The sequence below is a fragment of the Lepisosteus platostomus genome, chromosome 8 (genome assembly GCF_059453375.1).
Source record: "Lepisosteus platostomus isolate fLepPlt1 chromosome 8, fLepPlt1.hap1, whole genome shotgun sequence".
Taxonomy (NCBI): Eukaryota; Metazoa; Chordata; class Actinopteri; order Semionotiformes; family Lepisosteidae; genus Lepisosteus; species Lepisosteus platostomus.
The window spans coordinates 11360339-11376842 of record NC_142618.1 but is presented as its reverse complement, the minus strand read 5'-3'; the positions used below and the strand labels follow the sequence as shown (position 1 = coordinate 11376842).

Here is a 16504-nt window from a genome sequence, read left to right as displayed (position 1 = left end):
ATCTTTGTGTGTACATGCTTTGAATAAGCTTAAAATGCAGCAGGAAATAACTAAAAGGCAACTGATCTTGTATCCTCAAGGTTCGAAATGTAGCACACATGGTTAACATTAAATCCTCATAACATTGAAGGACTGAAGGATTACATATTCTTTTTTTTCTGATATCTGTCTTGTAGCCACTTTATCCAGTGGGTCACTGCTGAGCCAGAGCCTATCTCGGCAAGCAACGGACGTAAGGCAGGATAAACTTTAGAGAGGACGCAAGTCCATCACAGGGGCACACACAGATGCAAACACACGCTCATACCAGGGCCAGCTTTCCTGGAAGCCCATTAACTGCCATCAGGTCTTCAGACTGTGAGAGGAAACGAGAGCACCCAGAGGAATCCCATGTCAGCAAGGAGAGAATATACAAACTCCATGCAGATAGCACCCCAGGAATTGAACCCAGGGGCCCAGTGATGCGAGGTAGCAAAGCTGCCATCTACTGTAAGCAACACAATCAGCTGAGAGAGTCCCTCACCTACAGCGCTGAAAAATAGGGTTGGATAGAAATTGTCAGTCTGCTAAGATCTCAGTGATGGGCACTGATAGTGTTCTGCCCAGCATGAAAAGTGCCTGTCCCAGTTAACTAGTGGTATGAGCCAGGCTTAAACCTGAGTCCAAAAGTTTTGAGCTTCACTTGCATTCAGAAGAGTGGCTTTACCAGTTGAGCTACTCTAAAAAAATAACAAGAAATTGTCGTCTGACAAGATTTCTTCTAGTTTGGAGGTTCTAAAGCAGAAAAAATACAAATCAGGCAATTAATCAAAAGGTGATTTGGTAACTCAGAATTTTCTTCTTCCGACTGGAATATGACCAATTCATGTGCATGCAAGGTGGAACAAAACAGCATCGGTTAGGAAGACAGAACAGTTGAAGCACAGAAAAGGAACTAACACTCCGTACAGTAAGCTGCAACTATACATCTTTGTATCAGAGGGCATTTTCATCTGTATAACTAAATCTTTTCTGCCTGAGACTAGCACTTGTTAACACTGTCAGGTCCTGTTATAGTAAAGTCTGTTATGTTATTTATTTTTATTGATTTTTTTTCCTTTTTCTCTCACTGCTCTGTTTTCTTCATTGGTGTAAGCTTCTTGCCAGGGCTGTCATTGTATATGAGAATTTGTTCTCAGCTGAGATATCTGATTAAATAAAGGATTATTAAAAGGTACACTTTTTTATGACTGTAACTGAGACCTAATTCAAATTACTGTTTGCCTTAATCTACATGCTTATATGGAACATAAACATGCACACAGTCCACCTCACCCTAATTATTAGTTGAAAGATGTCTTTGATCCAGTCTCTCCCAAATGATTTTCCAGGACTGAAAGAGAACTTAATAAAGTGCAAACATAAAAAATACATCACAGCCCAGCTATTAAAAACACATTTTGAATGGATAGTTTAACTGCGCATGAAATGTACTTGTTCTATGTCTTACCATTTTTGAAATTATATTTACTTTATTTTCCACAGGCACATGGGACATCCATGTTCTCACTGGTGCCTCTTCCAGCATTGCAGTGGATTCAGAGGTAATCCTGGAAGTGTGTGGAGAGAGGGGCATGTGCTCTTCCCTCACTCTTCCAGGGAACAAGCTCAGACCGGGACAGATGTATCAGACCGTGACAGAAATTGATCGGAAAAATGGAGCAATCCTTAAAATACGTCTCCAAACCATTGAGGCCAGGGAAGGTGGAGTCTGGTACTGCAAAGAGGTACTGTAGCTACAGCACTTTTTTTACACGATTCTGGTACTCGTGTTCCTTATTCTTAGCAGCCGTTTTAGATTCACTTTTAATTCCTTTGAGTAAAAGTCCAGTTTCGAATCCTGGTTTTGAAATATTGACTTCGATATTGAATATTGACTTCAGCAACATGCCTTTGTAGCTTGTTCCAGGCTCCAACAACCGTTTATGTAGAAAGTGCTTCCAGTTCTTAATTTTAAATGCACTTCCACTCAAGTTCAAGTTCAAGTTCACGTTTATTTGTCATTCCAGCCATACTTTATACAAGTATAAAGTGGAATGAAATATCGTTCCTCCTGGTCCACAGTGCAAATACAGACAGGACACTGACATAGACATTGTAGACAGGATACACATAGTGCAAAGTGCAAATTACTAAGGCAAAACATAATATAATATGCACAACACACTGGGGGGATTTAAACCCTGTTTCTGGAATTGGGGCAGGTGCAAGTAGATTCCAGGGTGTTGAGGAGCCTGACAGCCTGCAGGAAGAAGCTGTTACAGAGTCTGGTGGAGCTAGCCCACATACTGCGAGTAGTAGTTTCCATCTATGCTTTCTGGTTAACATTCCACTGCTGATCTTTAAGAGGCCCACTGGGTTTGCCAGTAACTTTAAGGATTTTGGATATTTAAATAAGGCTCCCATGTAGTAAAAAGATGATTAATTTATTTTAGCCTTTCATATCACTTCCTTTAATCCCAGGAATGTCTTAGATAACTCTTCTCTGAACTGCCTCTATGCAAGTTATATATTTTTTTGTAATGTGCCTAAAATTGTATATATTAGGCGGTTCCATAGTGTAGTGGTTATCATTTCTGGTTTACGCGCAGAAGGTCTAGGGTTCGGGCCCCAGTGGAACCAAGCACTTTTTAACTCAAAAACAGCTTTTTTAAGCCAGCAGCAATATCACCCTGCAACTCACAACTGGCAACCCATTGAAGCTCAGCAGGTGTGAGCCTAGTCAGTACCTGGATATGAGACCTCCTGGGAAAAACTAAGGTTGCTGCAGGAAGAGGTGTCAGTGGGACCAGCAGGGGGCGCTCACCCTGCAGTCTGTGTGGGTTCTAATGCCCCAGGACAGTGACAGGGACACTATGCTATGAAAAGGCACCGTCCTTCAAATGAGACATAAAACCAAGCTCCTGACTGGCTGTGGTCATTAAAATCCTGGGGTGTTTCTCAAAAAGAGTAGGGGTGTTACCCTGATGTCATGGACAGATTTCCCATTGGCATTTACCAATCATTGCCTCCTAATAATCTCCATCTATGAAGTGGCTTCATCACTCAGTTCTCCTCCCCACTAATAGCTGGTGTGTGGTGAGTGTACTTGTGCACCTTGGCTGCTGTCGCATCATCCAGGTGGGGCTTCACATTGGTGGTGGTGGAGGTGAGTCCACATTACCTGTAAAGTGCTTTGATTGGAGTGTCCAGAAAAGAGTGTAAGCAATTATTATTATATAAAAGTCTGTAAATTTATCATAAAAGTATTATCAACTGACAGTAAAATAAAGCATAATTGAGCAGAATAGAACCCCTTCTTAAAAAAAACATTTTGCAAAATTATCATCTTTTTATACATTCTTTCCATTTGTTAAATATTATAAAAATTTAAAACTGTTGGGTTCAGTATTTCAGCATTCAAAAGTTCCACAAAAGTTGATGTAATATTATAATTCTATCTGCATTAAAATCCTTAGATTATAAAGTTCTTTAATCATCTTTTTCTTTTAACACAATTTCAACACGGTTAAATTTCCATATCAGCAACAATCCTACCTCATACATTTCACAAATAAATACAATAAATCTTTAAAATACTTATCTAACATATTTCAACCTCATTCCTGACTGTTTTATATACAGTACAGTATATTAAATGGACTAACGAGTCTATTAGTATCAGTTTCACAATCTTCACTAGGATGACAAATTCAATCAGGCAAACAAAACTGTCAAATGTAGCAACATAAGTTCCTGATTCCAATTATCCTTCTAAAAGACTTGATGGAAGAGTGTGATTACTGGGAATAGCCGAAACCAACAATTATTAAAAGTAGGAAGTACTTCCATTGTAATAAATGTCAACTAAATTATGATTATTAGAAACATACTGTCCAAAATTACCAATGAATGTTTGATAAGTTTCTTTTTTATTCAGTTCTGGAGTATTACAATGGAATGAAATACAAAACTTAATTCTAGTGTTAATCTGCGAGCATTACACACATGTATAAGATGTAATCCTGTTTGTTTAAAGAAAATTGATTATGTTTAGTGTGTTTATTAAGAAAGTCAGAAGCAGGAAAATAAGTTGTTATTGTTTGTCCTTAGTAATAAAATAATTAACTAGAATAAGCTCTATGCCTTTTAATGTAGCAATAAGAGGTCAGGAAAATGTGCAAGATAAAAAAACAGATATTTGTCCTAAAACATGATTTCTCTAAGCAGCTGAACTTCTAACCTGTGGCCTGTTTGGTTTCATTCTTTGCTGGCAGCACTCAGCTCTCTGGTGTTCAAGAGAGCCCAGGTGGACTGAAGAGTTTTTTTCCTGATTGCCAGGAGCTATTTAAAAGAAAACAGGAACAGCTGCACTTCAGAGACTTCAGGAATAAAACAGACAAGACAATAGTGAAATGCACATTCCTCGAGTAATTAGCCACAGTACCTAAATTCTGCATGGTTGTGAGGAAGAAAGTAAAGATTGAACTTTGAAATACTGAAAGTATGAATCAAAACTTCATTCTTCTAAAATATACTTGTGAATGTGAAAGAAATGGTTTCAGCTTAGCAACAGAGAAAATATTCTTAAATGCATAATGAAAGCAAAAGAAAATCTATATTTTTCTACAAAAATGAACTTGGATGATTATAGATACTTAGTTTTTAAAAATATTTGGGTGTTGTGAAAACCTCAGAATTCTACACATCTTTTCTGATTATTTCCAGTGTATTTTTGCAATTTTCATATTTTCATGTGCTGTATGTTTCTTTTTTTTCCTTTATAGATTAAACTTCAGAACAGAAATACAAATGAAGAAATTGAATTCCCTGTGCTTCGATACTTGGGTGACAAGGAAGAAAACCTTGTGCTAGAGCTGCCTGTGATAAGGAAAGACAGTGATTTACTAAAAGGTACAGTTTACATTTTAGTGCAGAATTTTACTTTTTAATTTTTGGTGTTGCCTATTATATGTTACAAACATTATCCATAATGAATTTGAAATTGTTGTTCTTGTTATAATGTTTTACAGTGAAAGACTACACTGTGATTGTTACTTCTGGACCTGCGTCTGAGTATGAAACAGAACCAGACGTATTTGTCACTCTCTGGGGGTCACTGGGGGACACAGGCAAAAGACAACTGCCAAGAAGAAGAGGCAGCTCTCATTTTAACAAAGAAAAGGTATTTGAAGAGAATCACTCAAATATTAAGATACAGACAAAGACAAATAAGAAGATTTGGGCTGTTGGCCAAAATGAGAAACTGAGCCTTCTTCCATCAGTGTTTTGTTTTTTTAGTTCAAGGCAATTCATTACTTTAAGGAAAGAGACATCTCTTTCAAGTCTTGCAAAGAAATACACCACAGAACTACAGCGCCCTCTAAAATATTGGGAGAGTAAAGACAGAATGATTAGTTTTGCTTCACAGGCAAGCAATTTGAGTATCATGTGGTCATCAAATAATCTTGGCTGATTATTATGTATATATCTTATAATTTGAGAACAAAACCATACTAGTTCAACCCTTTGATTTAATATGTCAGGTATTGGGAAACATTCACTTTAAGTAAATTTCAGTGTAAAAAAAGTGTGCAACCCAAGTCACCAAGGTCCTTGTGTAATTTTTTGAGATGTGTTAAGAACCCACTGTGAATTCCTGCCTATTCAAGGGGTGTTCTGACTTCAGTTTTGGCATCAACCAGTTCAAAACATTTTCTTTTACTTAAGAAAGGGAGTTCGTTTCAGAGATGGCCACGCATACCCAGGCCATAACATTACCTCTACCAGGCTTCAGAGAGGAGGCAGGTCTCCACTGCACATCCAAAATTCCTTTTCCTTTTCACACTTGAATCTTTCCCTCACTTTTGTAAAGATTTATCTTGTTCTCATCTGTCCATTAAACATAGTTTCAGAACTGCCTCTTCACTTGCACTTCAGAGGAAATTTTAATCCGTTTTTTTCTGTTCTTGGTGCTGATAAGAGGTTCACAACTTATACTGTCTCATTCTTCGGCAAACTGTGGACTTTTTTACTTTCACCCCAGCAATTAGAAGGTTGTTGGTGATTTCACACCCAGTTGTTTTGGACTTTCCTTGGAAGCTCTGGTATTTTTTTCTGTCATCGACTGCAGAGTATGCTTGGCTAACCAAGTCCTTTCCTATTGGTAGTTATACCTGTGGTTGCCTTTCTTCTTCAGTATACAGTATATCAAATTGTTGATTTATGTATGCACAATTTCTTGTTCGCATCTCTTTTGTAAACCTAATTACCCAACAACAAACATTTGAACAACAATAAACACTGACAAACATGACAGCCATTTGACCCTCAACGTTTGTTTCTTCAAAATAAACAGGTTTAAGATGAACAATTTGTTTAATTGACCCAAGATATAGAATTGAATTTATTTATTCATGAGAAACATTAATTTATTAGAGCTCAAAATGAAAATCCAGTTTAAACTTCACTTCATTTATAATTCTACTTTCAGAAAAAAATGTGTTTAAAGTGGGTGCTCTTGTATTCACTATATGATTATTAATGCTTTACCGTTTCATGTTTTAGGTTTTCCCATTTTCAAATTCTTGAACTCAAATATGAATGATTTACGAACATGCAAAGTAATCTGCACTGATTTGTTTTTTACATTCCCAGTAAAGGACCTACTCAAGCTAAGCTAGCTCTTCATAATAAATGCTGTTAGCATGACAACCACACATTGTTTACTGGCAGAAACTGTATTGTACACACATCTTATTGTTTATGATAAACTGGTAATTGCCATTCACATTTTGTTTTCAGGAGAGGAAAGAGGAAAGCTATCATTTAATAACTGAATTAGATAATGGTGTGGTACAGTGATCAGAATAGCTGGGGGCCTGGGAACAATTCCTGATAATAATAATAATAATAATTGCTTACACTTATATAGCGCTTTTTCTGGACACTCCACTCAAAGCGCTTTACAGGTAATGGGGACTCCCCTCAACCACCACCAGTGTGCAGCCCCACCTGGATGATGCGACGGCAGCCATAGTGCGCCAGAACGCTCATCAAACATCAGCTATCAGTGGGGAGGAGTACTGATGTACTACAGTATCTGCTTAGAGTTTGTTTGTTTTTCCCATTTTTGCCGGGTATTCTGGTTTCCTCCCTTGGACAGTAGGTTGATTGGCTCCTGTAAAAATTTGCCCTGGTGCGAGTGTGTGACTGTTTTTGTCTGTGTGCTGCAGTGAGCTGCCTTCTAGTCCAGGGTGTTTCCTGCCTTGCACCTGCTGCTTGCCAGGATAGGCTGCAACATCATGAATCGGATAAAGTGGTTTAGAAAATGGATGGATGGATGAATTTGATAGTTATAATGTATAAAAAAGAGGGTCTGAAATAGTTATATGGTATTTACAGTAAAAAGTAAAGGGTGAAGGTTGTAAAGAATTGATAGCATTTAGACCTCACTTTCTTTACTTAAGACAATATTTTATTGTTCAAATCATTTTATTATTTCTTTTATATTAAGTAGTAGTCATACAGAGCCAAATCAATCCATAGGGCTTTCAGTCAACAGATTTCTGATGATTCATGTAGACAACAGTCCTAAAATAAAGGTAAATGTGTTTCATTATAAATCCATGTGGAAGTGAAAGGATCTTGAAGAAAATAATACATTCTATCTGAAAATATAAAATGCTCAATCATTAGATTTTAACATTTAAAAAAAATATGTATATAAAATATAAATTTAAAGGTTGGTATTTTATCTGAAGGCACATTTTAGAGACACAATGCTGTTTCTAAAACATCATATTAAAACTTCCCTATGAAAAAATACAGTGTAATCATCCTAATCCTGAAATTTTAATAATTAATTATGCAATTCTGGATTGAATATGATTATGAAATACCCATTGAAGATAACAGTGCTCTCATCCCCATGATTTTCACTGATTGTTGCCTTCTGAGTTGAAATGACAGAACATGTGATAACAGAAATACTGTATGTGTTTGCATACAGTACTTCTATCTCACCACCACAAATGTCAGTCATGCCTTAACTTCACTGGTTATCTCTCTGGTAGTACAAATGTCAGTCATGCCTTAACTTCTCTGGTAGTTGATTAATTAGATTGAGTAGAAGATTATTCCCTTGGTCCTTGTGCAATGTTTCATGCAGTCTGTGACACAATGTTTGAATGCATGTGCTCATGCCAATGGCAGACAGAGTTAGTATTGATAGGGATTTCAACACTTTACGATTAAGATTACTTTATTGGCCATATACAATTTCTTGTATGAAGAATTTGTCTTTTTGCATACCCCATCTTGGTCTCAACTTGCTCTGCCATTAGACACACAAACAGGGAGAGAAGCTTGGGGTCAGGGCGCAGGGTCAGACATTTATACGGCACCCCTGGAGCAGTTGGGGTTAAGGGCCTTGCTCAGGGGCCCAACGGAGTAGAATTCCTCTGGCGGCCACGGGGTATGAACCGGCAACCTTCCAGCCACAGGCACAGATCCTTAGCCACAGAGCCACCGTACTATGCTAACTGTACATAGTGTGTTTACTACTGTAATTTGAATGTAGGATGTGACCCAACCCCCACATTACTTGGAGATGTCCTTGTGAGAGCAAAATGTTTTCAAATAAAGAAAAATAGCACAGTTAAAACTTTTTGAATAAACCTAACTTCAACATATATCTAATACATTTATTTTTTTGTTCTTGGTGCTGCACTTCTACACTGTTTCATTATAATGTTAAATTATACATAGGCAAATATGCTGTAGTGTATAAGTCTATACACTTAAACACTACAGTAGCAACATTCCAACAAATTGCTAGGAATCCTATTTTTTTATACTTTTTGATCCCTTATCTTATATACAGTAGACTGAAATTCCTCTCCCTCTGTTTAAATTGCTTGGTTTAACAAGAGCACTGTGGTGCAGGATTTATCTTATAAGACTTGTTGAATATGCTTGTGTAGGGAACTCCATTAGCATTTGCAGGCTGTACAAGTAAAGGGTTCCATGCTGAAAGGTAAAGAAAAGAAACTACATTTTGGCTGTGGACCCTACAGACCTGAAAAAGGCTCCACAACCCAAATGAAGTGTTTTTTTTATCTTTCAACATTTAATCAAATTTGTCCTATTCGTTTGTTCATGAATATGACCAGTTATTGATTTCCAGGTGTATGTGTTCCAAGTGGAAGCAGTGGATATTGGACTCTTAGAAGAAGTGGAGGTGGAAAAGGGACGAGGTTCAGACTGGTACCTCAAGCAGATCGTAGTGAAGGAGGGGGTCTACGTGGAGAAAGAGGCTGTCTGTGTGACAAAGACATGGCTGGACAACAGAAAAAGAAATCTAAAATTACCTTTAAATGGTGAGTGTTAAGACTCTTTCTGAAAGCTTTGAAATATATATTATTTTTTATATATATATTCTTCTTAGGTTTCTACCAACAGAGTTGATGTAAAACAACACTTTTTTAAAAATATGTCTAAAACAAATAAGTAAAGGTTTATTCCATGCTGAAGAAGGCTCCACGGCCGAAACATTGTGTTTCTTTTCTTCTCTTTTCAACACGAAATAAACCTTTACTTGTTCCTTTACAGCCTACGCATGCTGACGCAGCTGCCTTCTGGAATTGTCTAAAATGAAGTTTGGTTCTTTTTTTTAGTTTCTGGTGTGAAATGTTGATAAAACTTCAACAAATATTAAAGGTTGATATTTATAAATGCTGACATTGATATTTTTTATCCAGAACAAAAGGATACAATGGGCAATAGAAATAAGGTACACCCCACAAAATTCGTTGATGAATTTGAGAGACAAGGTTACCTGGTTGAGGCTGATTCATTAAAAGTAAATCTTAACCACAATGGAGTAACATTTACAGCAGGACTTTGAAAAAGAGTAAGATGAGGACTGAAGGACTGCTTTTCTCAATGACAATACTAGTCTGACCACACTGAAGAGATTTTCTTTTCTTATTACTTTTAGTTATGTAATGCCTGAATAACCCTTCCCCGTTATTCTGCAGAAAATGACAAAATGATGTATGCAAAGGAGAATGATAAGTAGAGATAATGGCCTGAATTGTATTCATAACTTATTCACGCAGATATGACAAATGCTTACTACACCATAAAATGACTAAAAAACCCATTGAGTACTAAATACTGAAGGTGAAGAGAACAGAAATTACCACATCAGGAGAAGTGATATGAATCAGTGGTATTTACAAAGCTACATACTGTACATACAAAGCTGTCAATTATGTTTTACCAAGTGGTACAGTATATGTTCATATTCTCAGCTCTAACCCACAAATTCCTTTATGTGTATAACTTTGGGTGGGGTCCATAGAAAAGATCCTTAAGTCTTTCATATTTTGACAGTGAAATTTGGGATTCTTTACTGAGTGCTATAGAGTGATGTTTTGAAATGAGTTTCTTCTCTCCAGAGAGCAAAGCAGTGGCATAAATGGCATAAAAAAGGGTTTTTTAAACATCGGGATAACCTTTTGTGTTACCATGAATGTTGTTTTTAGGAGTAGAGTTTTGGGCAGATACCTAAACACAAAATGAAAGAAAGACATGCATGGTGCTAGAATATTTGTAGCACTAACACAGTGCAGGTTCCACATGCCACAATGTGTCTGTCTTACTCGTTCAGCAGGCACGGAGCTCAATCAAATTTAGAACAAACTCTTTCAAGCAGATGCACAGATCTAACTCTGCAAATTAAAAATGAGGTTTTGATTCTAAGATGAGGAATGTGAAATAGCTTGCGATTCCAATTTATACAGTAGGTCTTTGTGTTCCACAATCTGCGATAATTTGATGAAACCTGTGTCATGTATGGGATCCCCTAAATGCAAGATAATTTCAGTTTTTGTAGCCAACTACAGCACCTAGCAATTTTAAAAGGTGCTATAACCCTTTTTTTCACAGAACACATTCTTTAAATTGCCCAGAACCTGTAATCCTTCCTCGGACTGGACAGGACCCATCCTACACAGTATCTCATTTTACTTCAGTCTACCTAGTCTTTAATCATGCAGAACCCATGACACAATCTATCCACAAGAGACACTTACTCATAGAGCACTACAAGAACCCCATGGACCCCAGTTACAAAACCAATGTTTCAATGGGAAAGTCCAGCAGAATTATTTTCCAGAACCAGCTCTGGTTGGTGTCCTGGAGTGTCTCCTTCTGCCACAGCAAAGCAATTCCATGTACTGTAGTCTTAGGCATAATCTCTGGTCTTAGCTGTCCTGAACAATGTGTTCCCTCATGTTCATCTCAGGTAGGTGGGAGAGGAAGATGATGCCAGAGCCTTCTTCAGCTGCTCTCTGTAGAGTCTCTGGTGTCTGAGTCCATCGCTGTAATCTATGTCTCTCTGTCTGCTCTCTTCCTTTGCTAACTCTCCCTGAGATCTCCTGACTGGGGCTTTCTGAAGCTCCCTTAACCAGGGCTCATGACTCATGACTGGAAGTGTCTCGTTGATGCCTTGAGTGTGAGCACAGTTACGGTAACTGCTCAGGGCCCATTGAGAAACAGGTTGCAGACAGATGGCCCAGGTGTAATGAAGCATTATGTATTCGCACCCTGTTCCAGACATGCACTTTTAGTCCAAGGCCCATTCAGACCTGTCTCGCCATCCCACATCACCTTTGAACTGTGGTAATTAATAAGTGTCTGCCCAAGGACCTGAAATCAAAGACAAGGGAGTCCAAATATACCATGCTTACAGAGACACTGACTAATCTATGCAGTTTAAGATCACCATAGCCCCAGACCCTTTGTCCAACACCCATTTTTTCACTCTGTGTTACATGCAGCACTGAACAGCTGCAGTGATTATTTTTCTTATGCTCTCTTCCTCTCTCTCTTATTACACAGCTGTGCACGTTTTAGACACAATCAGATGTTTAAATGTATGTTATGAGCACCAACAGTTTACTCAAAGCTTTATTGATTTGTTATTAGCTCAGCATGTTTTAAGAGGAGACTTGTCATTTAGCAATCCACAGTGATCAGAATCTTCAAAATACATGATTACAATAACTCAAGGTAAACTATACACAAGTAGAGAAGCTCATATTAAAATGTATATGCCATATTACCTTATTTTTCCATGAATATCTTATGTTCTTTTCTACACTTCATAAGCATGAAAGGCTGCTTTGTTTAACTGTATTGACTGCGAGTTAATACAAAATGGCTAAAAGTTCAGTAGATGATCACTGTAGACATGTAAAGATGGAAAATTGAAATTATTTCCAAAAGATATTTGTTGTGTTTTTACTAACTCTCAGTATATATGCTATTGCTGTCATCATGTGCTAAATAGCTTTATCTGCTGTAAATCAATATCAGCCCTGCAGGGCTTGTATGCTAATTTTATATGCATATTTCTGAGTTTAACAATTCAGATAATTACAATTTTAGAGACAGTGCATACTGCATGCAATTCCTGTTTTTCCAACATTTTTACAAGATTTTTATAATATTAAAGGCAATATGAACAACAAAAACGTTGTGTGGGGTATATATACGGCACACATGTAGTATTCTATCCAATAATGCTCAATACCTCATCTATCATGTACTATTAACCTAATATCTTAATTTGTCATATCAGGCTGTAAGTAGGTACTGTAAATGATTTTACAGGCCAATAAATATCTCAAGTTTCTGGGCTGAAACTAGGTAAGTCTTTAGGGCTTAGGTCAGGAGTCTTCAACACCAGTTCTGAGAAGTCCCTGGTAAGCACGTTTTCTAAGTCACTATTAAATTTAGGTTCTAAAGACCTCGAGATCTCTAGTTGCCTATTAATTGACCAATTAATTTACTAAACTGATCAAACCCCAAGTGTTCAAAGCCTTAACAATCTGATGATTTAAGAGTGACCTGCTGGTATTCGAAGGACCACAAAATATTTTTTATTTTTTTTCCATCTCAAGCAAACAGCATTTTAATATAGGTTTTCTGGCTAGATTTCAGTGTAAATGTATTTGACAACTGTTAATGTTCCATTCAGAACATTAATTCAGAAGTCTAAACTGTTTTGTACAATACTTTTTTTCAAAACAGACTTTCAAGTAAACACCATTATGCCACTAACTGGTCTTGGTGAGAAGGAAATGAAATCAGGTATGTATTGAAAGGGGTTATATTTACATTTCTTATCATTTCTGCTAGTTAAATTTGTTTTGCTTTAAAAACATCCCTGTAATGTGAATGAAACCACTTATTTTCCAGCACATTTTGACATTTTTGGATTGCCTTCATCTGGATAAGTAGTTCTTCCACCTTGATTACGCTCTATTATATCATACAAAATCAGTATTTCTGTTTTCAAAAACATGACATACAGGAGGTTTAGCAATGAATAGAAAAGTAAAGCAATATTCAGGGATTCACAGGAAACATTCAATGCTTAATCTCTTGGAATTATTGCTGAGGAGAAAGGGACATGCCATAACTGAGAATTCCATTCATCTCTTTAGGTATTCAGTCAAGATCAGCATCATTTTCATTTGTAATTTGAAGACGTAATTCAGTTTTGGGTTTCTTTCATTTGTTGCTACTTTTTGAACATCTCAATAACCTTATTCCTTAAGGTATAAAATGAAATGTTTAGGCATACACATGAAATCCACTGTATCTGAAGGATTGTAAACACGGTGTGGAATTTGACTGGCTTTACTCTGTATTGAGCTTGTATCTCCCCCCCCCCCACCCCCCGTGTTTGTGTGGGTGTTCTCACAACTGGTTCCTTTTGGTGTCTCAGAGTCACGTTGACTGCTCAGAATAGTTCCTTTCCCCTTGAACCTGTGATAGACTGGTGTTCCATCTAGGGAATGGAATATACATTACATGTGCTCCCAGGCTTGCCTTTTGCCCTGTGCTTTCAGAATAGCATCCATCTTGCTGTAGCTATCCAGGAAAAGTGGATTACTGATAATGTATGGATGAACAATTTTACCATTTCAAATATTGAATTTAATATTGCATATCATAGCTATGAACCACTATAATTATGATTAAACGGTTGTTAAAATATTATTGTTCTGAGTTCATGCAATTCCTTATTTTGTTTTCAGAGATGTCATGTTCTCTTCAACAGCTTGGGGTCTACTCTGACAATTGTTTTCACTTGATGGAGCTCTCTCTCTCTCTCCAATTTGCTCTCCTTCTGATATATAATGTATTCAATAAATTAACGTACAACTGAGGTGTGAAGCATATTAACAGCAACTGAAACAGAGTTAATAAATAAACTAACGTGCTTCCAAGACCTTTACAAAGACTTACTTACAGCATAAAACATACTGTATGTTTTATGCTGAGATGTGCTTACAAATTAGACGCTTAACAGTTAGCCTTTGTCCAGAAGCAAATTACATTTTTATACAAACCAAAAATGCATGTCCATATTCTGCTCAATTTCTTGTAAACATTCATTCTGTATTATCAGAAAAGTCATTGTAAACTTTTGTTTTCATGCAGATGGATTGTGGTGTGTTTATCCAATAACACCATTGGAAGAAAAGGTTGGAAATCCATCCCTTTTTAGTTGTTTAGTAATGATACTGTATGGGTCAAAGGGAAAGTCAAAACCTCTTTTTTGGAAACCAAAGGAGTCTTATTCCATTGAAGATCCAACAGTTTATGAAGTGAGCATTTTTTTTCAATGTGTTAAATAATGGGTATTACCCACTTTACATTAAACACTGTGTAGATCAATGCAAGTGCTTCTACTTTTTTAAATGTACCGTAGCTATTTTTACTATGTGAATGCTTTTCAGTTGAAAAAAGCCTGAACAGCTACTGTATGAGTATGAACTGATTTCAGATTTTCTTCCAGTGGTTTATGACATTAGTTAAAATGGACTAGGGCACAAAATTCATAATCATTGTCCCTAGAATAACCAACACGTTTAAAGAAAAAAAAAGTTATTACTGTATGTGAGTGACTACCATTGTCTGCTAATTATGAAAAGTTTCTTAAAATTTTAAATTTCTTTTTTTAAATTTAAATATTTTAGTATAATTATAAAAATTCACAGTTTTGCTTAAAGCACATTACCTTGAAAAGCATGCTCATGTGCTTATGTTCCAACTTTACTACTAAATGGTAAAGTTTTTCAACATCAATCCTATAAATACTAACTGTCAGAAGTAGCAATACCTTAATTTACATTATAATACTTTCAATGATTGGAAAAACTTTTTTTCCAATTTTTCATGCACAGCAACATTTCCCGCTAGTTTTCTGAAAGTTAATGTTTGAAGTCTGCGTAACTAACGCTTTAGGCATAGTCTGTGATAAAAGAAGCTCAATAAACATGTCACTGAAGTATAATTTAGAAAAAAATCACTCTGAAAGTCAGCCTCTTTAAAATATATTTTCAGATTGAACTTCAGGAAGACCTGGGTGAGATCTATAAAGTCCGTCTGGGGCTTAACAGTTCAACGAATAAGACAGCCCAGGTGTCTATCTGCCCTTTCAGGATGCAGAATGCAGACACTCTGGACTCATTTATCTGTTGTGTAAATGAAACACTTCCCTTAAGTTCCAGTGGAGACAGATGGCTTGAAGTCCCAGTGGAGTGGCCATTAAGGCCATCCCTGCGTGGTAGGTGTTATTAATATTTTGTGATAGGGATAATGCATCTTAATTCAAAAGTTAAGGTTAATTCATCTTCAATGTAAATGAGCATAACAGATACTTGTAATGTATTCTCTTGAAGGTAATTATTTCAAATTCACTATCCTACCAGTGTCAGTCTCAACTGAGTGCATTTACTGGCACCAAAAAAAAACATTCTACAACTAAACTTTTGCGGAAATAGTACCCAATTTCAAATCCAAATGGAGAGCTCTCGACCAGTAGGTGGCACTTTTTCTGTTGGTCCAGTCTTTCCCAAAATCTCCTCTGGTGACACGACATTTTTGAAGGAAGTACCATCCTTCACATAAGACTAAACCAAGATCTTGACTACTTGGTCATGAAATATCCCTGCCTCTGTTTGTAAGAGTAGTGGTGTTAAACCTATTTTCCAGAATAAATTCAGTTATGCTTTAATTCAGCTGTTGAAGAAATTACTTACTTCTCCACCTTTACTGATGTGTAGTACAGCTGCAGACACATAATGTCTACAGCACATTGCCCAGAAAATGCAGAGATGCACTGCATCGGGTGATTCAGCCAGGAGTTTTACCTCAGTGGTGGATGGTTAATGTAGCCCCTTATATGTTTAGATCTTTGGGATCCTTCAGGATGGAAAGTGCTATATAGATGCAAGGAATTATTGATTCTGCTTGGTTTCAAGCCACCTCATTTAAAATATTACAACAGTATATTCTTAGCAAATATTACCAAAATTAGATCTTTTCTCTCTTTATGTAGATTGGATTATAAGACAAGACTATTTATAGTTACATTTTACACAAAAAAAGCAGCTTTAAGATT

The 16504-nt window shown here is 36.7% G+C and overlaps 1 protein-coding gene across 9 annotated transcripts in view; it reads left to right on the top strand.

The window, feature by feature from the left end:
• The window catches only part of LOC148655663 (lipoxygenase homology domain-containing protein 1-like), a 113867-nt gene that overhangs the window by 84307 nt on the left and 13056 nt on the right, over positions 1 to 16504 (top strand). For 6 of the 9 annotated variants that reach the window (XM_088642432.1, XM_088642433.1, XM_088642428.1 and 3 more), the window contains exons 46-52: positions 1525 to 1766; positions 4806 to 4932; positions 5052 to 5203; positions 9206 to 9398; positions 13120 to 13179; positions 14539 to 14705; positions 15445 to 15667. In XM_088642432.1, coding sequence (XP_088498558.1) covers positions 1525 to 1766; positions 4806 to 4932; positions 5052 to 5203; positions 9206 to 9398; positions 13120 to 13179; positions 14539 to 14705; positions 15445 to 15667 — 1164 coding nt within the window. Of the gene's footprint in view, positions 1 to 1524; positions 1767 to 3107; positions 3188 to 4295; positions 4523 to 4805; positions 4933 to 5051; positions 5204 to 9205; positions 9399 to 13119; positions 13180 to 14538; positions 14706 to 15444; positions 15668 to 16504 lie in introns of those variants that run through there. The other 3 variants (XM_088642434.1, XR_015940774.1, XM_088642435.1) reach the window with 3 other exon arrangements.